The sequence below is a fragment of the Cebus imitator genome, unplaced genomic scaffold, assembly GCF_001604975.1.
Source record: "Cebus imitator isolate Cc_AM_T3 unplaced genomic scaffold, Cebus_imitator-1.0 Scaffold120, whole genome shotgun sequence".
Taxonomy (NCBI): Eukaryota; Metazoa; Chordata; class Mammalia; order Primates; family Cebidae; genus Cebus; species Cebus imitator.
Window position 1 is genome coordinate 905,254 of NW_016107435.1, and position 24,372 is coordinate 929,625.

The following is a 24,372-nucleotide window of genomic DNA, read 5'->3' on the forward strand; positions in this document are numbered from 1 at the left end:
TTGCATGCTACCAATAAATAAATTTGTCCACATGTATATAAGAAAGTTGAGTAGTATTGGGCAAAATAATCATTGAGGCACTTCCAAGTCTAAAATTTTGGTTCTGACTAGTAAGGGAAGTGTTTCAGGATATAAATCCCTAGTTGATGTTCCCCTTGCTTGTAGACAATCATCATGTGGAAAGCAGGCAGATCTTTTTTGAGGGTGTAGTATCTGTCATAGACTTACATGGTTCTAAGCAGTCAGTCATGGCCTCTCTGCTCTCTAGGAGGGCATCTGGAATTGGAAAGGAAGGACATCGGAGTTGAAAAGATTCTATGATTGTAGGAACTTGGAGCTGAGTTGTAGCTGTATGTAGAAAAGGAAGGACCCATACAACTCTGTCTAAACAGGAGAAGTAAACTTATACCTGTGCTGAAATCTGCACAACTTGCTGGCACTGGGAGTCTCTTCTATTTTAATTTGAGACAGGGTTTATGGGATTCCATTGAGTAAGCTTTGAAATGAGGACGTTAAGATCAAGGGACCAGCCCTGAGATCAGATTTCTATATTTATCGACATTGCTTAGTGCAGTCAGTGATTCAGAAATTGTCCTTCCCTTTGCCAAGATGAAAGTGGCAGTGAGTTTTTCAGGGCCACCGTCATGAGGGGATGTGTTTATTCCTTTTTCAGAACTGATAAATTGAAAGACCCACACATTCCTAATGATTTAAATACAAACATTCAGTGAATGTTTTCCCAGCTTTCAATTAGATAAGTTAGATTTTACACCATCTGTTTCTGTAGAGTAGAGCTGCTTAGCTATTTAGAGCAATGATTTGGTCATCAAATTGCTAAAAAAAAAATGATGTTGAATTCTACCACATATGACAACATGGATGAACCTGGAAGACACTGGGCTAAATGAGACAAGCCAGTCATAGAAGGACAGATACGGCATTCTTCCACTTGTACGAGGTATCTAAAGTAGTCAAACTAAAAGAAACAGAGAGAACGTTTGGTGATTGCCAGAGGCTGGAGGGAGAAGGAGATGGGGGGAGGTGCAGTCAGTAGGTATGAAGTTTCAGTTATGTTAGATGAATAAGTTACAGAGCTCTGTTCCACATCCTTGTGCCTGTACTCAGCAATACTGTATTATACACTTACAGTCCTTTAAGAGAGTAGCTCTCACATCATCTTATCGCAATAAATTATAATAATAAAGAAATGATGTTGCTGAGTGGATGGAGAGAGGAACACTTACAACCTGGAGACTTTTATAAATATAAGAATTAAGAGTTACCATCCAGGACAGATCCATATTCTGTCCCTCTTAATGTCAGTGTCTACATGTGAAGACTATACCTTAGGAGTGTGCCTGTGTCGTCCAAACCTGAGTAATTATCTTTCTTCCTCTCTTCTGCTGAGGATGGAGGTAAGGAAATCCCTATCCCATCTCTTACTCTTTCTAGTATCACCTTTTTACTCTTGCTGTAGTAACCTAGAGCCCTGTTCCTCCCCAAATTCTTGAAGTGGGATGGGTAGGAAAGTCTGGATTTAGGTACTGCCCTGAAGTAAGGCCAAATATTTAAAATTTTTTTTGTATCCAAAAGTTTGTAAAATTATCTGTTTGCAGAGATTTTAAGTTGGTTGATGGAGCAAGGGTGACAAGAAGAGGACATTTTAAGCCCTACTTTCTAGAGTGACCCAGATCAGAAGTAGCAGGGAGTGGCAAGAGTATCAAACACAGACAGACCAAGAACTTGGATTAACCAGGGAAGGGAATGGCTGCCCAGGACAGAGCAAGCCCATGGCCAGGACGCATCTGATGCCATAGATCCTGGGAGGTCACATGGAATCCTTGCAAGAGTTTTCGGGCCAAACAGAACTATATGTAGATCCTGTGATGACTTGTATGACGTTAGAAGTTACCATACCTCTGTGAGACTGTTTTCTCGGCATTTGAAATGATAATACCAACCTCACAGATGGTTGTAAAGTTTAAATGAGATAAACATTCAACAAATTGAGCACAAGGCGGGGTTTGTTGGCTCATACCTGTCATCCCAGCACTTTGGGAGGCTGAGGAGGGAGAATCACTTGAGCCCAGGAGTTGAAGAACAACCTAGACAACATCAGGAGACCCTATCTCTACAAAAACAAACAAACAAATTAAAATTATAAATTAGCAGGGCATGGTGGCATGCACCTGTGGTCCCAGCTACTCAGGAGGCTGAGGCAGAAGAATCGCTTGAACCCAGGAGGCGGAGGTTGCAGTGAGCGGAGATTGCGCCAATGCATTCCAGCCTGGTGACAGAGCAAGACTCCATCTCAACAACAACAACAAAAAAAAAAAGGAATTGAGCAGAAATTTGACATAGAGAGCATTAAACAAATGCTCCTCCTGTAAAACTTCAGTCTCATTTTGGAGGATTCTGCAAGCTGTGTTGTCTCTCTCCAAAATTCTTAGGTGAAAGTCCTGAACTCCAGGACTTCAGAATTTATTTGGAGAAAGGGCCTTAAAGAAATAATTAAGTTAAAAGGAGATCATCAGAGTAAGCCCTTATCCAACGTGACTTGCCGTCCTTAAAAGAAGAAATCTGGATACAGAAAGGCACCAAGGGAAAATGATATGAAGATACAGAGAAAAGGTGTCATTTCAAGCACAGGATAGAGACCTGGGAAGAAACCAACTCTGCCGACAGCTTGATCTCCGTCTTCTGGAGTCCACAAATGTGAGAACATAGATTTCTGTTTAAGGCACACAGTCTGTGACACTTTGTTATGACAGCTATAGCAAATACAAGTGTTATCGCTGAAGACTTGGAATGGGATGAACACCTGCTCTATAGCCCAGCAGGTTAGGGGAGAAAATCAGGGCAGCCTCAGTCCTGCTGTGCTGGAAGGGAGGTGTGTTTGGATGTTGCAAACCCAGTAGGCTTCCCTTAACACAGAGTCACTAGTTTTTGTAATATTGTTAATACTGTTATGTAGAAGCTTTTGATGGCTGATCTAGAGGCCAAACCACAGAAAACAAATCTTTTGGACCATAAGCTACCCTTAAGAGACTTCCCATATTTTGGTTTATGTGATTTAGCTTAGTATTATTCATTTTTGTGTTTGGTATTGTGCTGTTCTTTTATTTATTTATTTTGAGACATGGTCTGGCTCTGGAGTGCAGTGGCACTATCTCAGCATACTGCAACCTCTGCCTCCTGGACTCAAGGGATTCTTCTACCTTAGCCTCCTAAGTAGCTGGGACCACGGGCATGCACCACTACACCCAGCTAATTATAGGGTTTTGTTTGTTTGTTTGTTTTGGAAGAGACAGGGTTTCACCCTGTTGCCCAGGCTGGTCTCAAACTCCTGCACTCAAGCAATCCCACTGCCTTAGCCTCCCAAAGCGCTGGTATTACAGGTGTGAGCCACCATGCCCAGCCACATTGTGCTTTTCTTCTGGGCCATTTTCCATGGTTCTTTGATAATGGCTAGCACATAGTTTAGCTCACTACAGTTGTTTTGATATGTATTCTGAGATAGAGGCTGGGGAAATCATCAAACTCCATAGGGCGTTGGCACATGGCCAGTGCATGGCAGACCCCATCAGAATCTGGACCGGGCATAGTGGATTCCAAGTGTGGGTAGGGCTGACAGGAAAGGAGCGCTGGGAGAGGTAGGGCAAAAGTATAAAACTTTCCTGGTTTCATTTTTTCTCATTCTACTAATTCGCCCAGATTGTAATTCACCTGCATTTTTTGCTTATTCACACTTACAAGGTCTTCCAGCAGTTTATTCCTAACAACTTGGCATTTCACCCTGCAGAAATTTTAGCATTACTACATGCTAAATATTCACTGTGTACTTCTTTCCCTAGATTGTTAATAAACTGTTGGCACTAAACTTTAGGGAACTCCTACTCTTAACATGTCACAGTTTAATGATGAATTTATCCTCCGTGTTTGATGAGCAGCTCTTAATAATGCACCAAATTCTATTCTAGGTGCTTTTACCTTCTAGTTTAATTCTCAAAAGAGCTCGGTGAGATAAACATTGAGGTAATGTTCAGAGAGTCTAGATAACTTGCTTAAGGTAAAACATCAAACAGGATTCAAACCTTAGTGAGGGTCATGGAAAAGAAACAAACAAATGAAAATACAGGTTGTGTGAGATGCTAAGAGAGAAATAATGTATTGCCATAGTGATTGCAGGGTCTAACCAGACAGGAAAAGCTGGCATTTAAACTGCAGCCTAAAGGATGATAAAGAGTGAGATTAGTGGCAGTGGAGTCGGGTGTGGAGCTTTTCAGACTGGGCATAGACACTAAGGTTTGCTGTGTTTTAGAAACAGTCAGGAGCTCAGTATGGCTGCAGCTTTGCCAAAGGAACTAGTGACCAGAAGTGGTCTTGGAGGAGAAGGAGGAAGAGCCAGATCCTCCTTGACCACTGAGGGTGAAGTAAGGAAACTGGACTTTATTTTACTGTAAATGGAGTGCAAAGCCTGGGGAGGGTTTTAGTTAGATGATATCATTGAATTGCATTTTAAATGAGATCATGGTTTTCTTAATGCAAAATGAGTTTTCAAGGAACTGTGTGGGGATCCAATGAGGAAGTCGATTGCCTTGCTTCCTGATTGTGGTTAGACTGTTAGGAATATCAGGACGAGCTTTTGTGTTAATTGAGAAAGTACAAACTGCAAACCGTGTGTTTGGGATTCAAGTTTTGCACCACTGAAGCCTTATCCTTAACTGTTGCCTCTATTCTGAAGCTGCTTACCTGTCCTTGAGAAAACAGTTCCTGCTAATTTACTGATAAATGCCTTAGATTTATCAGTAAATTTAAAAGTTAAAATTTTTTTCTCCCACAATACAGCAGGGTAGGATTTAAGATGATTTTATAGCCAGAGAAACCTTCAAGATAAAGTGCAAATTTTTGTTTAAACAATAAAATTAAAGCATCACTCCGCTGAGTGTCGTGATCAAGATCTCACATATTGGGAGGATTGGGCTAGAGTCCAGGTCTCTCTGACTGCCCAGTTCACTGCCAGTGCAGAGGATCCAGGGAGCTACACAATGTTAGCTTGTTTAAGATGTAAGAAAGCCCAGAGTGACAGAAGCATCATGTACAAGAGGAAAGAGATGTGAGGTGAGATTGGAGAGAAAGGCAGGCGCTTTGAATAATCAATAAAGTCATGACATGAGGACTGCAAAGAAAAAAACAGTTTGATAAATACTTTTAAAAAGATAAGTAGATAGGTTGTAAAGAAAATAAATTTTTAAAATGTATTAGGAAGAAAAGGATACTGTTGCAATTAAACTGAACATGTTAATGTGAATAACATTTTTTCTTACCTGTCATTAAGATCTGGCAGCAATGTCAATTTTGACCTCTAACGCACTAAAAATGAACCAGAGCTTTTGGGAAAGTAGCTAAAAGGACAAAAATGGATTCGGCTTCAAGGGCTTCCCCCAGCCAATTTTGTCAAAGAATTCACTGTCAATTTGACAGACTATTTCCAAAAGAAGAGCATGATTAATTCTGTTAGAGTAATTTGAGTACAGAAAATTAGCTTAGGGAGGGTGTTGGTGACCTTGACATGGGTGATTGCAGTGGAATGTTGGGGAATTAGACCAATTGGAGTTGGAAGAGGAGGTAAAAGGGGGTTGGGGGTAGGAACAGTGATTTTAAATGATTGTTAAATTTTCCTGTGAAACGCCAGAAAGTGGGATGGCAGCTAGAGACATGAAGTCAAGGGACAGATTTTGTTGAGACAGGAGATGTTAAAGCATATCATAAAGATATTAAAGCATAAAGTATGTTTGTCTTAACCTTTTGAATTTCAGCTATTTCTGTGGATTAACTGAAAATGTTTTCATAACTACATCCTTGATTTTTCAGTTAGTTTTTACTTCTAAATAAAATGATATTATAAACGATAAGCTTCAGCACAGAGGTAGAGTCTTATTTACCATTTTTTTCTCATCAGTGTAAGCATGGTATGGTCAATGTTTCTCAGCAAATAAATTAAAGATAAACAGAAAAAAAATAGAGCTTGGCTATAAAATTATCTCTAAGATTCATTCATTAGAACCAAGTCTCTGTTTTGGGGTGTGTGTGTGTGTGGGTTTGATATTCTTCATTATCAGCTATCTGAGGCTAGAGTATATCTGTGTGAGAATGAATCTGGTAACTGCACAGTAGTTTTATATTGAAAAGTTACTATGTATGAGCAATAAAGGTAAATTATTCCTCCAAAGGAGAGAGATTGAATTTAAAGACAAGAAAAATAAATTTCCGATTAAGAAAATAAATTTAAAAATTATAGCAATATACATTTGCAATAAAATACCCTAAAATCACATTGTTTTAGGAACTCTACATAACTGTTCTTTGCTAATTTAAATGGGGGAGTACATTTTTTGTCTATTATGAAGGTGTAGCTTGGTATCTGAAAGCTTGAATTTTGGATGTATTTATGACTAAAAGTTCAACTAGAATTAAGTTACCATCAGTTTGCTGGGCTGCTGCATCTCAATAGATAACTATTTAGGACAGTAACATTTTATATTTTAAAAAATCAATTGATAAAAATATAGGACTAGAATAATAGTTGAGATGATCCCCTACTTTTAATCAAGGTTGAATTTAAATCATTCTAGACTAAATCAATTCTAATACAGTATATACATATACATACACACACATCCTATGAAGTCTTTTTCTGTGGAGAACGCTGACTAATACATAGGGGCTGGAATACTTTCTTTATAAAAGACTAGACAGTAAATATTTTAGGCTTTGCAGTCCATACTATCCCTGTCTTAGCTACCTAACTGCCATTGTAATACACAAGTAGACATGTAAGTGAATGGATACATACATATTTCAATAAAACTTTATTTACAGAAACAGGCGTCTAGCTGTATTTGGACTAAGGGTTCCAGTTTACTGACACCTGGACTAAATGATTGTTTGATAGTTCAGTCAAAAGAGATAAGGGAGGCATACATTTGAAAGGATGGTTCATTCAAGCCAGGTTGGATTAAGGAGCAGTTTGTCATCCTTTTCTATATTATGGGTTATTACTTTGACTGACAGTCTCACTCTTTACCTGTTTTATTTTACGTAAGGATTTCTTAAAGAACAATTAATGCTGTAACAAAAAACTCTCACTCTTATCAGTCTTACCAGTTCTAAACTGAGGACTGACTAGCTCAGCCTTTTTATCTGTTGTCCCCCTGTGTTTCTTTCTCTCTGTTTTTTGAGACAGGGTCACAGTCTGTTGCCCAGGCATGAGTACAGTGGCAGGATCACAGCTCACTGCAGCCTTGACCTCCTGGGCTCAGGCGATCCTCCCACCTCAGCCTCCCAAGTAGCTGGGACCGTGGGTGGACACCATCATGCCTGGCTAACTTTTAAATTTTTGTAGAGATGGTGTCTCAGTATGTTGCCCAGGCCAGTCTCAAACTCCTGGCCTCAAATGATGCTCTCACCTCGGCCTCCCAAAGTGCTCGGATTACAGGTGTAAGCCACTGTGCCTAGCTCTCCTCTGTTTCTTACAGGAATGATTACTGGCAGGGGAGGGGGTAAGCATAAAGTGTAGCCAGACAATACAACTGATGACCCAAACTACAAGCTTTGTAGTATTGATGATGGTTCTAGATTTTAAGATGAAGTTCTTTTTTTCTTTTATTTCTTCTTCTTTTTTTAAGAGACAGGTTCTTGCTCTGTTGCACAGGCTGGAGTGCAGTGATATGATGATAGCTTACTGCAGTCTTGAACTACTGGGCTCAATCAGTTCTCCTGCCCCAGTCTCCCAAGTAGCTGGGACCATCGGCAGTGCCACCACACACAGCTAATTTAAAATATATATTTTTTTTCTTTTTTTTTTTGTAGAGACACACGACCTCAATGTGTTGTCTGGGTTGATTTCCAACTCTTGGCCTTAAGTAATCTTCCCACTTTGGCCTCCCAAAGTGCTGGGATTACATGCGTGAGCCACCATGCCTGGCCCAAAATGTAATGGACAAAAAAGAAATTAGGCTAATCTACAATAAAATTAGGCAAACAAGTGTTTGAAATTAAAATTGTGATTCACAGTGTTACTATTGTGTGTATTTCGATGGTATGAATGGTACCATCCACCAGATGTAAGATCGATAAATATTTCAGTGTAATAACAGGAGTGCTCTTAATTCCAAGGAATAAACTGCACCTGACTTCTTTGGGCTGAACATAACATTTAGGTCTTTATTTTTTTTTTTAATTGTTTTTATTCATTAAATTTAACAGTGCCTATCCAAAGTAGATTCTTTCACATTTAAGTTCTCAAAATGACTGACTGGCATATTAACATCGAAGCTTTAATGTCTCATCATTACTCTGCATTAAGAATGAAGACCACCTTTGTGATTTAAACAAGTTTCTGAAATGACACATTTGTATAAAAAGGCAAGTGACTTATAAGATACTTCAGATTTAAATTACTTTTCACCTTTTATTTTTGCTTACAAAGTCTTTTTTTATTCAACATTTTGCATTGATTTCTTTCAGGAACCTGTACAAATATTACTTTTCTCTTCATAATTTTTGTTTATTTTTTAGCCCCCTTTCCTATATGTTATACAATTATGGTTAATATTAGCCAAATGAAAGATAATATGTTATCATTGTGTATTCATGGGGCTTATAAACCCCAGGCACTATGTTAAGTACATTCCTTTATTATCGCTTTTAATTCTCACTACAGCCCTAATGATATTGTTGTGGTTATCACCTTCATTTTGTAGTGCAGTAAGTGGGGTAGCTTGTGTAAGCAAGCAAGTGGCAGAGACAGGATTGGACCTTGCCTTCTTTATCCTGAGCCATCGCTCTTTGGAACTACCATGCTTAGTAATCATCTCTTTTCCATTTTGACAAATTCAGCTATAAAAAAAGTAAAATCCTAAGGAAGATCCAAAACCAAAGGTGGGGGTGGAGGGAACCCTGTAAACTTATAGACCATTCCTGTTTTCAAAGTTGCTTGAAGCCCAGTTGAAGCCAATATCTCCATCAACCTTTTCCTTTTTAAACAAACAGGAACCATTTTGTCTTCTCCTTCTCTCCTCTCTTTAGAGAGGTATTTTCTTCACCTTACAGAAGAGATTACTTTCTTTTTCGTCAACTATGAGTTGAGTCCTACGGTGTGCTAAGCTAACATAGTAAAAGACATAACTTTTCTCTGGAGTTTCTCAGCTCCACAAAAGAAGAATGAACACTTGTCATATGTCCACTTTGATATACTACTTTTATGTGATTCAAATTAGTTGTCATCATCTATTTGTCCAAGTCAGTCTCTTACTCAGTAAACATTTATGGGGCAGATGCTCTGTGCCAGTTACTGTGCTTTAATGAGGAATTCATTTTAATATGATCCAGCAGAACTCAAGGTTGTAACGTTTTTGTCACATGCAAGAAATGTTTAAATTGAAAATAAAAGAATTTCTGGGATAGAATTAGTGTGCTTACTCATTTTGACTTTGAGTATAAACTCATTTGCTTTGGTAAAAACTGAGCAAACCTCACTTTTCTGTTGACAAAAATTGAAATAACTATAAATTTATCTCAATAACTGGTTTAAAGGAAATGAGATAAAGAAGACTGTACAACGGTTGAAATTTCTCTATGGTAAAATTGGAGAATAGGTATCAGCATCATTGCCAAGTAGACCAAAGTGAAATTCTTTCTGCGAAGTAAGAAAATTAAACAATTCTGGAGTAAAAGTCAAAATTCACATTAAAACCAATAGTTACTTTTTGATTTGTCCCAATTATGTTCAGTTTTGCTGTTTAGTTTTTGTATGGGTATAAATAATCAAATTATATTTGATTGCCATCTATATTATTTCAAAAATGAGTCTCTGTTTTCCATATATTATCTTATATATGCATATATATTAGAAAAGTGTTTGAGGCTAAATTTGAGCAATTTTGAATAAAATTGCTCAGTTTTGAACAAAAATATTTGCATTTAACAATAACATTGCATTTTATGTTTTTTTTTCATTGTGAGAAAGGAAACTTTGTGCTTGACAACTCTGCTATTAAACTGAAAATTATGAGCTAAATCACCTGATTTACTGATTAAATAAACATGGTTGGGAGAACATTCATTTTCTGAGTATCACAAAGCAAAACCTTGTATAGTCCGTATATCTGTTAATGAAATAAGTTAATTTGTAAACTTTGGTGGTATTATTTAATTAGTGATAAGTGATAAAAAATTTTGCTAGTGTTTATTAAATCATTTAAAATAGCTGTATGCAACTTTATTTGCAGTATGTACAGCAGATAGGAGATTTCTGTTTAGAATATTTAAAAGGTTCTCAATAACTACGTAGGCCAATAGGAAAATAATCACTCACTTAGAAGAGAAAGGAAAAACCAATCATCACATTTTTAAAATAATGCCAAACTTCACTAATAATAAGGAAACTGAATACTAAAAGAATGATTTTTATTTTGGCCTATGGTGTCGACAAAAATGAAACAGTCTTATGTTTATGGGAAATTGAATAGGCTCATAATCTTGGTGAAAGTGTAATTGGTTACAGCCTTTTGAACTGTTCCATTTCGTTCTACAAATGTTACAGAATTATTTACTATAAGCATGTGTTTATGTGTAAGTTGTGTACTTTTTAAAAAATGGAGCATCTGTGGATTTTGAAGTCCATTTAGGGAAAAGCAAGGTGTGAATGGCCAAAAAACAAAAATTGCTTTAAAAGCAAAGTCTTCGAATGCTTATCAAGCTAATAGAGTAGTGGTCCACGTTGAAAAGATTAGCAGCTCATACCAACTGTACCTTTTTAAAAAATTTTTTCAGGACAGAGTCTTTCTCTGTCATCCAGGCTGGAGTACAGTGGCACAACGTTGGTTCACTGCAACCTCTGCCTCCCAGATTCAAGCGACTTTCATGCCTCATCCTCCAAGTAGCTGGGATTACAGGTGCACATCACCACACCCATATTGGCTAGGCTGGTCTTGAACTCTTAACCTCAGGTGATCCACCCACCTCAGCCTCCCAAAATGCTGGAATTACAGGTGTGCGCCACTGTGCCCAGCCCCCAACTATACCTTTTTAAAAATATCATTTTGTTTTACAGTTTTCAATTTTCTCAACTCGAGACAATGGAATAGCAAACACATTTTTATTAAAGCACCAGCACCTCTGGAATGGTCAATAAGGGTCACTAATACATACATGCACAAATGGAGTCAAATTGCTTTTCCTTTCCTTAGATTAGCTCCACTGAAGGATTGGAAATTTTGACCCAGAAAAGAGTTGTTGTCAATTTTGGAGCACTTTTGAAGACAGGGTAGTCAGTGGCTAGAGAGAAATGCGTAACTGTGGCAGTAGTTTCAGATGTTAAAAACAGGCTTGCCTCAAGGCTTTCCTGTGCCTTCAGCTGAGCCACTTCAGGGATTTATGAGAAAGCAAACTCTGACTTGCCTCTCATTCACAAGCAGACTTGTACAACAGGCCATTCATAAATCACAGATCTTTCACGCCTGCCTGTCCCATTCTGGGGATCAGAAATGCTAAAGGGAATGGAGAACATAGGAAGCATTTGCAGATGTCACATCTGGGTTGGTAAGAGGTCTGGAAACCATGGATTAGTTGGTTTGAACTAGAACATTTAAGGGAGATACAATAACATCAAATATTTGAAGATCTGTCATTTAGATTTTCTGTTTATTGCTATGGTTTAGAAGCCTCGATGTCACAGATAAAAATTAAGAAGCAGCAAATTTCAACACACTGGAAGGATAAAGTTTCCTATTCTAAGGGCAATTCAGTAATGGAATGAGTTGCCCTCCAAAAAGCTTTGGGCTCCTGCTAGCTCTAGAAATGTCTGAACTTATATTTGGTAGCTCTCTTGGGCAGGAGAATGGATAGATTGAGCAATCTTAAAAACTTCTCACACTACCCTCTGGTCCAGGCTTCAGACGGCAGTGGCATTTCATTCCAGCACTAAGGCCTGAGATCCTGTGCCCTTTTAAAAAGCTGAATAAGGACAAAAATATACAACAAAGTCAGACTTGGTACAGCTGAGATAAGGCAAGACTTTAGTACAAAGAGAGAGACCAAATGGGAAAACAAATACACAATACAAAAGGCATACAGATGTCTTGATTACTAAATACAGCTTCTTGTCTCAGTTTGCTGTAGCGCTTGTAGCCCCTGGCCTAATCTATAATACCTGCTAGCTTGGAATATTTACAACAGCCTGGCCTCTCATTGTGCCATAGGAAGCAAGTAAAGTCAATGTGCATAAGCATTTGTACTTTTAGAAATTAGGGGGGGAAAAGAGTATCTACCGTGGACACAACATTTTCTTCTTTGTGGAAAGCTCACCAGGTGGTTGCCAGTTTATAAAGAGCAATAAATGCCTGTGGATATATAATGACCTGGATAGCATTGCTTTGATCTGAACTCTATAGTTGGAAGGAAAACCAATCAACCAAATGATACAGGAATAAGACCCTCAAGGGCACACTTGACAATTTTGTTGGCTGCATAGGAGCCAGGGCTAAAGGGCACAGTGGAGGCATGGCTGATTGCAGCCACCAGTCTTTTCCTCCACCAAATAAAGTTGAATGAATATTTACAGAATGTTGGTTTGAAGGGAAGCCAAATTATTAAGCAATTTAAATGCCTTATGTCTATGTCAAACCCTGTTTGCCATAAGCATCATATAACCTATTACCTTTTTTTCTATTTATAGTGTCCATGGAAAACACTGGTGAACAAGGTAAGCTAGATTATATGAATGTTATCATCAATTTTTTAAATAGATGGAAAAAACAAATTGTATTTACTTGGATTTAGTTGGGATTAATAAATTCTCTGAGAATGTGGAGACAAGCTAGGGTTAAAGATATCTCATTTTTCTAAGTTTGCAGATTGAATTCTGTCAGACACTTGGCAAAGAATGGTATCCTGAAATGGCTATAATTGGGCCAAAGATTCTTAAGGCTTTGAGGTATAGGGATATCAACAATTTCCTTTCCTAATTCGGAATATTACTTTGTAACTGAGTCACCTACCTAAGTTGTGAAAAAATGTCATTGCTTCAGTCATCTCACACTGATTTAAGTGCCTTGTTGAATAATTCAAATTTTTAATGATTCTGTATCATCATTCTTTAGAAAAATTAAAAATTGCTATTAAAGTTTTAAAATACCAAATATGTTGCATTTAAATTATCATATTTTATTCAATGCTATCTTACAGAATTAAATTGTGTATTAATGTATTACCCAGAAGGAATTCTTATCACCATATACAAAATTAATATTTAAAATTTGGGCCGGGCACAGTGGCTCATGCCTATAATCTCAACACTTTGGGAGGCCAAAGCGGGCAGATCATTTGAAACCAGGAGTTCAAGACTAGCCTGGCCACATGATGAAATCCTGTCTCTGCTAAAACAAACAAACAAAACAACAAAACCACAAAAATTAGCCAGGTGTGGTGGGGCATGCCTGTAATCCCAGCCACTCGGGAGGCTGAGGTAGGAGGATTGCTTGATCCCCTGGGGCAGAGGTGGCAGTGAGCCACTGCGTTCCAGCCTGGGTGACAGCGTGAGACCCTGTCTCAAAAGAAGAAAAGAAATTTGCACAGTATTTTAAGACTTTATAACACCATACAGAGTGTGTTTGCATGCATTACTGAAAAAAGTATTCAGAATACTTTCTTAAACAATTGTCCCATGTGGTAAATAAGACACTTGAACTCCCACTGGAGGAAATCTCTTTGTCCAGATGTTCTCTGTTTAAATATGTTATCATTACACCTGCTTTGACTACGGCCAAGCAAATAAACAAACAGCTTCTCAAATAGGAACTACCTTTGTTGTCTATGTCAGTAAAGCAAAGTTCTTAAAGCCTGAGTGTTTTAATACTTGCTTAATGCTGTGTTTGCTGTTTGAAGTTGCAGGTATAACTGCCTTATTTTTACAGTTTAGAAAAGGTCCTTGTTAGTCATTTTGCCAATATATGGTCTGTCTGCAGATGGGAAGCTTTTATTCATGGGCAGAGAACTCATTATGCATTTAGAAATTAAAAAAAAAACTCTTGGCTTTGGAAATAAATTTGTTGAGTTGTGTTTATTCTAGTAATGAAGTAAAGGAACTTTCATAATTTATTATAATTGGTAATTTGGTTATTTTAAAACAAGTAAATCTTTTGTGAATGCCATAATTTTAGTATATATTTGCATATTATGATGAAAATTATGTTTCTCTCATTTTAGTTGTGTGCCTGATGGCCTATCATCTACTTTTTGCAATGTTTGTCTGGTCATACTGGAAAACTATCTTTACATTACCAATGAATCCTTCAAAAGAAGTAAGTTAAAATATTAACAAAATTATTCTAAAGATAGAAATCAGTAATTCTGTTGTGTTATTGCAGAATGAGTTTTATTTTTAATGTTGCAAACTTATTGAGTGTAGTGATTTTTTTAGATTTAAAAAATGAATATGTCTGTTACTAAATACTTGAATTTTCACCTGGAAATATTTTTAACCAGATGAGCACTGAATTTTCTGTATTAAATCAGTTATGCATTCCATTTCTACTTTAGAGTCAGATGTCAGGATGAATGGATAGGTAGACAAAGATAAATAATAGATAAAATAGAGCTGAAAGGTAGACATAATTCTATTATAATGATCATATTAAAGGTGTTTTAGTTGGTTTTTAGCCGCCATAAACAACAACAACAACAGCAAACAAAGTAAGGGCTTAGCTAATCTTCCCTGCATTCAGAAAGTCTGTAGCTAGTCCACAGCTTCCAGGCACCCAAACTCCTTCTATCTTGTTGCTCTGCCATGTGTAGGCTTCATTTCCAAGGTCCACTCTTGGTCCAAGATGGATGCTCCAGTTCCAGCCATCACATCTACGTTTTAGCCAGCAGACCAAGGAAAGTGGGAAAGAGGAAAAGCAAATGTCCTTCTCTGTAAGAACACTTTCTAGACATTGCTTTCATTTCCACTTACATTTAGAAGTTAGTTATATGGCCACATCTACCAACATGGAAGGTGGGAGTGTAGTCTTTCTTCTCAATGGCAATGTTAAACATGAGGGAAGAAGAGAAATATGATTACTGAGAGACAACTAGCAATCTCTGCTCCAGAGGGTTTTAAGTAAAGGGATGTGATCATATTTGCATGTTGAAAAGATTATTCCATTTGTTTCTGGATCCTTCATCCTGGGTATATATTCTTGAAGCAAAGAATTGTGTCTTACTCATTTTTATATCCTTGGCATTTAGCCCAGTACATTACTGAATAAAAATATACTTTGCTAACAGTAATAACTGTAGTTTCAGTAAACCAAGTTTAACAACAACAACAAAAAAGCACCTCTGTAGACTCTTCCCTGAAGTAATCAGTTTGAAATGCAACTTTGGTCAGAAAAGCCAATAAATATGCTATTTGTCTTGGGAAAGGATAGTAAAAACCACAGATACTTGCACAGAATTAATGATATGCCTAGCTTAGAATGCTCTGTCTATCACCTGTTTTTCTTCTATTCTCCACTTCTTTTTCTTTCCCAGTCTTTTTTTTCCTTCCTCCTACCATATCTGCTTCTTTTCTGTCATCTCTCTCACCTTCATCCTGGCCTTAGTAGCGTGTTTAAAGAAAAATACTGACTTCTGTCATAGGTAATCTCATCCACTGTGGTAGTTTACTTACAACCTCTGTATTGATAACTCCCAAATCTATTTTGAGTTCTAAACTCCCCCTTAAGTTTCAAACTTATGTATCCCAATACCAAGCATAGCTTCTTGTTAGTTCCACTGACACCTCAAATTCAAAACATCAAAAACAGATGTCATCATCTTCTCCTTCCCCAAATTGTGACTCATCTGTTTCTTATGCCAGTTAATGGACAGTTTATCACTACTCTAATTCTGTGTCTTCATCATCTCCCTTGTCTGAGACATTGTATTCTTCTCCTGGTGTGTCTTCTGTTTATAGTCTTGCCTGCCTTTCCTTCCCAGAACCCTACAAAACTTCATCCTCCACCCTGAAGCTGGTGTGGTCCACCTAAAAACAAATCTAATGCCTTCACTACTGCCTGTGTCTATTGTGATTCCACATACCCCACCAGGGAAAGCTCAATCTCTCCTGCCTAGCAATAGCAGCTCTTGTCTCAATTTCTGACTTTCAGATTTATACTCTGATAGTTCTTAACTACACATAGTTTTCTGTATACAACATGGCATTAGTTTTTATTTTTATTTTTGAGACGGAGTTTCGCTCTTGTTGCCTAGGCTGGAGTGCAATGGCAGCAATCTCAGCTCACTGCAACCTCTGACTCTCCTGGGTTCAAGTGATTCTCCTGCCCCAGCCTCCCAAGTAGCTGGAATTACAGGCATGCATCACCCCGCCCAGCTAATTTTTTATAATTTTAGTAGAGACAGGTTTCTCCATGTTGATCAGGCTGGCCTTGAACTCCCAATCTCAGGTGATCCACCCGTCTTGGCCTCCCAAAGTGCTGGGATTATAGACGTGAGCCACCTCGCCCAGCCAACATGGCGTTATTTCTTTTCCAAAATACTCTTACCCTCTTACTCATTGAATATTATTTTTCCATTCATACTGGCAGCTCTGTCTTGGTCTCCTTTGCTGGTTCCTCCTCAGCTCCTAGACTCCCGAAGCATTGGAGTGTTGCAGAGCTTCATCTCCGGACCTCTTTACTTATATACCTGCATTTATTCCCTTGTGGATTTCATTGAGTTCCATGACTTTATGTGTCACCCTGGTGCTGCAGCTCTCAGATTGGTATATTAGCCTGGTGCTTGCTAATAAATGTGTGACACATTTCCAGGTACCTATTTGGCATCTAATAGAAATTTCAAGTTCAACAAAACTAAAAACAAACTTTTGATTTCTTAATTCCCCAGTTCTCCTAGTTCTAAAGTTTTCTTACCTCAACAGTGACAATTTAACTCTTCTCTTTAGGCCAGAAACCTTGGTGTCATCTTTGGCTATTCTTTTTCTCTGGAACGCCACATGTAGTTAATCAGAAAATATTATAGCCTCGCCCTCAGAGTATGGCCACAGTGTGAACTCATGCCCTGCGCTGCTCCCACCCTGGTCCAAGCCACCGTCCGCTTTTTTATGTATTTGCAATAGCCTCTTAACAGAGTTTTTGTTTTGTTTTTTTTTCTTTCCCTTCTCCTGTGTATTTTCAGCACAGTAGCCCAAGTGATCCTTTCAAAAGATAAGGCAGATCCCTCCCTTTTGATGTCTCTATATAAATGGTACCTTATCATTGAGGCTATGATGACTGTACGTAAAGTAGCAACTCGCCCTACCCCCAGCATTCCCTGCACCTTACCTTGCTGGATTTTTCTCCGTAACATTTACCGTCATGTAACATACTCCATATTTATTTGTTTAATACTTTTAAAAATACAACATCACTAGAATGTAAGTTCTATAAGGGCATGAAATTTATCTTTGTCCACGACTTCATCACCAGTGCCTAAAGCAGTATCTGAAGTATACTAAAAAGTACCTGTAAAAGGTACTTGAGAGATATTTTTTAAGTGACTGAAGTAGGGAAGAAGTTATGCATACCGATGCAGGTTTATTTTTATGGCTTTGGTAGAAAGTTGAAGTGACTTCTGACTTCTCTCTAAAATTGTATATGAGATCACTGGCTAACAATGAAGAGTTAAGTGGGTTAATTAGGGTTTAGGAGAGTAGAGAAGGTTTCAAATAGTAGATTGGACAGAGTGGCAAAGGGAAATGAGACGCAAATATAGAAGAAATACCATAGCATTGAAGGAGTAGTCAAAATTTATGACAGTGAAATTATAACAGTATCAGGCTTTGTTGGGTGATTTTTCTACAAAAGATAGATCTTATTCTTACAATTGTATGAGACAAATATTATTTATTACTATTTTACAGATGGAGCCGTTGGCTTTGAATGTGAAATTATTGTCTTAAGGTATCTAGTGCTTCTGTGTGGGAGAGCTAAGATTCAAACCAAAGTCCTTTCAACCCTTAAGGACACTTTCTCGTCACTATACCATATAAATATATATATATCATATATGATTATATATATCATATAATATGTTATATATTATATATATTTATATATACATGTGTATATATACATAATATATTTATATATACATGTGTATATATAAATATATATAATATATAACATGTATATGTATACATATATACATAATATATAATATGTGTATATGTACACATATATATAAATATATATGATATATAACATATATAGCATATATGTTATATATATGCTGTATATTTTATATATATATATGGGGTACATGTATTTTGATATAGGCATACAATGTGTAATAATCACATCAGGGCAAATGGGGTATCAATCACCACAAACATTTATCTTTTGTGTTAAAAAAATTCTTTTAGTTATTTTTAAATATACAATTAAAATTATTTTTGACTGTAGCCACCCTATTGTGCTGTCAAATACTAGATCTCATTCATTCTTTTTTTTTTTTTTTAACATGAAATTTTGCTCTGTCACCCAGGCTGGAGTGCAATGGCACAATCTTGGCTCACTGCAGCCTCCTCCTTCTGGTTTCAGGCTATTCTCCTGCATCAGCCTCCTGAGTAGCTGGGATTACTGGTGCTCACCATCACGCCTGGCTAATTTTTTAGTAGAGAAGAGGTTTCGCCATGTTGGCCAGGCTGGTCTTGAACTCTAACTCAAGTGATCTACCCCTTCGGCCTCCCGAAGTGCTGGGATTACAGGCGTGAGCCACTATGCTCAGTCTTATTCATTTTTCTAACTTTTTTTTCTGATACCATTAAGCATCCCTACTTCTGTCCCAGCTCCCCACTTCTCTTCCCAGCCTCTCGTTGCCATCCTTTTATTCTCTATCTCTCTGAGTTTAGTTGTTTTAATTTTTAGCTCCCACAAATAATTGAGAACATGTAAAGTTTATCTTTCTCTGTCTGGCTTATTTTACTTAACATAATGACCTCTAGTTCCATTCGTGTTATTGCAAATGGGACTCATTCTTTTTTTTGTGGCTGAATATATTCCATTGCGTAAATAAACAGCATTATGTTCATTATTCATTCATCTGTTGATGGACACTGAGGTTCCTTTCAAATCTTGGCTATTGTGAATAGTGCCGCAATAAACATGGGAGTGCAGATACCTCTTTAACATACTTGCCTCCTTTCTTTTGGGTATACACTAACTGCTGGATCATGTGGTAGCTTTTTTTTTTTGGTTTTTTGGGAAACCCATCATAGCAGTAATAATTCACATTCTTACCAACAATTTGCAAGGGTTCCCTTTTTTCCACTACCTCACCAACATTTGTTATTGCCTTTTTTAGTTATTATTTTTTGAGACAGGGCCATGCATTGTTGTCTGGCTGAAGTGCAGTGCTGCAGTCACAGCTCACTGCAGCTTTGACCTCCTGGATTTAGGCAGTACTCCCACCTTAGCCTCCTCAGTGGCTGGGACTACAAGCATGTATCACCATGTTTATCTAATTTTTTTTTAAATTTTTTATTGAGATGAGGTTTCACTCTGTTGCTAGTCTGGCTTAAACTCCAGAGTTCAAATGATCCTCCTGCCTTGGCCTCCCAACGTGCTGGGATTATAGGCATGAGCCACTGCACCTGCCCTTTGGCTGTCTTTTGGATAACAGCTATTTTAACTGAGTGCAATGATATCTCATTATAGTTTTGATTTGCGTTTTTCTGATGACCAAGGATGTTAAGCACATCTTCATATACCTGTTTGCCATTCGTGTGTCTTGAGAAATGTCTCTTCAGATCTTTTGCTCATTTTTAAATTGGATTATTTGATTTTTTTTCCAGTAGAGTTGTTTGAGCTCCTTATACATTCTGGTTATTAATACTTTATCAGATGGGGAGCAGGCAAATATTTTCTCCCATTCTGTGGGTTGTCTCTTCACTTTGTTGATTGTTTACTTTGTTGTGCAGAAGCCTTTGAATTTGATTTGAATCCATTCGTCTATTTTTGCTTTGGTTACCTATGCTTTTGGTGTATGACTCAAGAAATCCTTGCCCACACCAATGTCCTGGAGAGTTTTCCCAATGTTTTCTTTTACTGGTTTCACAATTTGTGGTCTTAGATTTAAGTATTTAATCCATTTTGATTTGATTTTTATGTAGGGCAAAAGATATGGGTCTAGTTTCATTCTTCTGCATATGGATATCCAGTTTCCCCAGCAGCACTTATTGAAGAGACTGTCCTTTTCCCAGTGTGCGTTCTTGGCACCTTTGTTGAAAATGAGTTTACTGTAGACATATGGATTTGTTTCTGGGTTCTCTGTTCTGTTCCACTGGTCTGTGTGTTTGTTCTTATGCCAGTCCCATGCTGTTTTGGTTACTGTATACAAATGCTAGTCTTATACCAGTACCATGCCATTTGGGTTACCCCACTACACTAAACTCTGTCATATAATTTGAAGTCAGGTAATGTGTTTCTTCCAGTTTTGTTCCTTTTACTCAGGCTAGCTTTGGCTATTCTGGGTCTTTTGAGATTCCATATAAATGTTAGTATGTGTCCTTCTGGGGAAGGCTTTCCAGGTTAGATGTTGTGATCTAAGCTGAAACTGCATTAGGAGACACCCCAATCCCATTAATACTGTGGTTCTTACAGACTGGTTGATGTGTACTGCCTTGGTGGTCTTGGATAAGATTTGGAAGAATTCTCTGGATTACTGGGCAGAGACTCCTGCCCAGTACTTTTCTTCCATACAAACAGAGCTTCCCTTATTTTCTTCCAAACAAACAGAGCCTCTCTCTCTGTGCTGAGCTGCCTAGAGCTGGTGGAGGGGTGACATAAGTACTTCTGTGGCCAATACTACAGGGACTGTGTCAGTCAGACCCAAAGTCAGAATATCATTGGATGTCACCTAAGGCCCACTGTGTCTAGTACCTGGCTCCCCCATCTATGTTCACTCAAGGCTTAAGGGCTCTGCAGTCAGTAGGTGGCAAAGTCAGCCAAGCTTGTGTCCTTCCCTTCAGAGTGGAGAGTTTCCTCAGGCCCTGGTGGGTCCAGAGATGCCATCATAGATGCAGAGACTGCAGTCGAAAACCTTTTATTTTTATTTTGGTATTCAGAGTGTACCTGTTCTCATTTTTTAAACTTAATAGTCCATCAGTGACCTATTGGCATTTTTAATAACAGCATATTATTACTGAAATATATAAAAATTTAATGCTACACTCCAATTTGTGTTTTTAGACTGATCCCAGTTTTTCATATTATAAATAATCCTGTCATTAACATGTTTATACATAGAGCTTTACTTATATTTGGAATCATTTCCTTAATGTAAATATCAGAAGTAGAAAAACTAGATGAAGGAAACGTAAGTCATTTGCCCAATTTTTTCCCAAAGGGTTATAGCAATTTACAATGTAACCAGCCTTATTGGACCCTTGGTATTGTATGTTATTATTAAGAGACTCTTTTTTGCTAATTTAATCAGCAAAAACTTTATTATTATTGTTTTTTGAGATGGAGTCTCGCTCTGTTTCCCAGGCTGTAGTGCAGTGGCACAATCTTGGCTCACTGCAACCTCCACCTCCTGGGTTCAAGTGATTCTTCCTGCCTCTGCCTCCCAAGTAGCTGGGATTGCAGGTGCCTGCCACCATGCCTAGCTAATTTTTTGTATTTTTAGTAGAGACGGGGCTTCACCATGTTGGCCATGCTGGTCTCAAACTCCTGACCTCAGGTGATCCACCAGCCTTGGCCTCCCAAAGTGCTGGGATTACAGGCATGAGCCACCACACCTTTTTTTTTTTTTTTTTTTTTTTGAGCTGGAGTCTCACTCTGTTGCCCAGGATGGAGTGCAGTGGCACAGATCGGCTCACTGCAGCCTCCATCTCCCAGGTTCAAGCAATTCTCCTGCCTCAGTCTCCTGAGTAGCTGGGATTATAGGTGCCTGTCGCGACGCCTGGCTAATTTTTGTATTTTTACTAGAAACAGGGTTTCACCATGTTGCCCAGGCTGGTTGGGAGCTCCTGACCTCAAGTGATCTACCTGCCTCAACCTCGTAAAGTGCTGGGATTACAGATGAGAGCCATCATGCCCAGCCAGCAAAAGAATTTTATATTTAAATATATGCATGTTAGATACTAGTGAGGTTATGTTTATTTTTGTACTAAATGAAAAACAACTAGCAGAAAGGGAAATATAGTTCTTTGAATTTTCTGTTCATCTTAGTAGATAGTAGTTTGTCCTTAATTTGTATATTCTTTAAAAAAATTATACTATCATTATCTGGAAACAGTCTGATAATATTCTCCATTAAAAGAAAAGGAGGCTCCTTGGACAAGTGGCTGATCTAGGACTTCGGCGGGAAATAGTTGAGATGAGCCTGAAGCATCTTATAGTGGCAGAGATAGAGGAAAAAAAAAAATGGCAGTGATGCATCAAATGGATAAAGAAGCCAACTGAAGGAACTCCCAGTAGCTAAGCTGGAACAATTTGAGCAACAAAAATAAAGTAGCATTGGATTATAACCCAAAGTATGAAATAAATATGAGATTACTGATGGAAAAACATAATTGAAGGAATAAAAAATAAATGAGAAGAGTAAAATCTGTCTTACAGAAGAATTCCAAATAATGTATATAGATGGCCGGGCGCGGTGGCTCAAGCCTGTAATCCCAGCACTTTGGGAGGCCGAGGCGGGTGGATCACGAGGTCAAGAGATCGAGACCACCCTGGTCAACATGGTGAAACTCCGTCTCTACTAAAAATACAAAAAAAAATTAGCTAGGCATGGTGGTGCGTGCCTGTAATCCCAGCTACTCAGGAGGCTGAGGCAGGAGAATTGCCTGAACCCAGGAGGCGGAGGTTGCGATGAGCCGAGATCGCGCCATTGCACTCCAGCCTGGGTAATATGAGTGAAACTTCGTCTCAAAAAAAAAAAAAAATGTATATAGATACTTTGCTGTCAAGGAGATGAGGAATAAATCTCCACTTCTTAAACATGAGCTACATATGCTGAATTCCTTCCAGAGAACAAGATAGAAAAGGGGAAGTAATGAGTACGGTGCAGAAACTTGACAAAAACTTCCTGAACTGGATGGTTGAAGTCAACATTAACAGTGAGAAGTCATGTTGATGGAACGTACCCATGGGACCAGGCACAGTGGCTTACACCTGTAATCTCACCACTTTGGGAGGCTGAGGTGGGAGGATCGCTTAAGGTCAGATGTTCAAGGCCAACCTGGCCAACATGGCTAAACCCCATTTCTACTAAAAACACAGAAACTAGCTGGGCATGGTGGTGCTTACCTGTAGTCCCAGATACTTGTGAGGCTGAGGCAGTAGAATCACTTGAACCAGGGAGGCAGAGGTTGCAATAAACTGAGATCATGCCACTGCACTCCAGCCTGGGTGACAGACCAAGACTCTGTCTAAAAAAATAAAAATAAAAATAAAATGTACCTTATTATGATGTACTGAGCATCGTTCTTTACTTGTGGGTTTCTTCCCAGCAGCCCATAAACCCAGTCTAATCATGAGAAAAATATCAGACAAATTCCAATAGAGGGGCATCCTAAAAAATACCAGAGCAGTACTACTGAAAATTATCAAAGTCAAAAACAACAACCAAAAAGGGAATATCTATGGAACTGTCAGAGCTGAGAGGAATCCAAGGAGAAAAGACAAGTAAAGGCACTGTGGTATCCTGGCTGGGATTCCGGAAAAGAAAAAGATATTCAGTAAAAACCAAGGAAATCCGAATAAACTGTGCACTTTAGTTAATAATAATGTATCCATATTGGTTCATTAATGTACCAAATGTACTATACTAAGTTAAGATGCTCATAATATGGGAAACTTAGTGAAGGGAGTATGTGGGAACTTTCTACTATTTTCTCAATTTTTCTTTAACTCCGAAGTGTTTTATTTTAAAATAGAACTATTTAAACAAAAAAGAGCATTTATCAACCCACCAAAGAACTGCCATATCTGAAGGTTGGTGGCAGGTCAGATATGTTACCTGCTTCATCCTAAGGGATCTTTCATTCCTTCAGATTTCTCCAAATGGCATCTTTCATCAAATCTATTATGTGACATGCCTTTGTATATATAAAAGTTTTCTTGCATGAGGGGGACCTTATATTTGGTATATTTCAAGGTAGAAATATATTTGTTGACATCCAAATTATATGAGTAATAATACCACAAAACTGTATTTGTTTTCTTAAAGCTGATGTTGGGTATGTTTATTTATAAATGAAAACATTGAGCACACTAGTGAGTCTTTAGTGCTAGCACTGTCTAAAACTTTTCTCTAAGATGATGAAGATCCAGAACTCTGTAG

The 24,372-nt window shown here is 38.0% G+C and overlaps 1 protein-coding gene across 2 annotated transcripts in view; it reads left to right on the plus strand.

Annotated features, from left to right (window-relative positions):
- Positions 1 to 24,372, plus strand: part of ZDHHC2 (zinc finger DHHC-type palmitoyltransferase 2) — a 73,553-nt gene that overhangs the window by 14,645 nt on the left and 34,536 nt on the right. For both annotated transcript variants that reach the window (XR_001828425.2, XM_017539634.2), the window contains exons 2-3: positions 12,740 to 12,766; positions 14,269 to 14,363. Coding sequence is in view for 1 of the 2 variants with exons in the window: in XM_017539634.2 (XP_017395123.1) it covers positions 12,740 to 12,766; positions 14,269 to 14,363 (122 nt within the window). In the remaining variant the exon portion in view is untranslated. The remainder of the gene's footprint in view (positions 1 to 12,739; positions 12,767 to 14,268; positions 14,364 to 24,372) is intronic.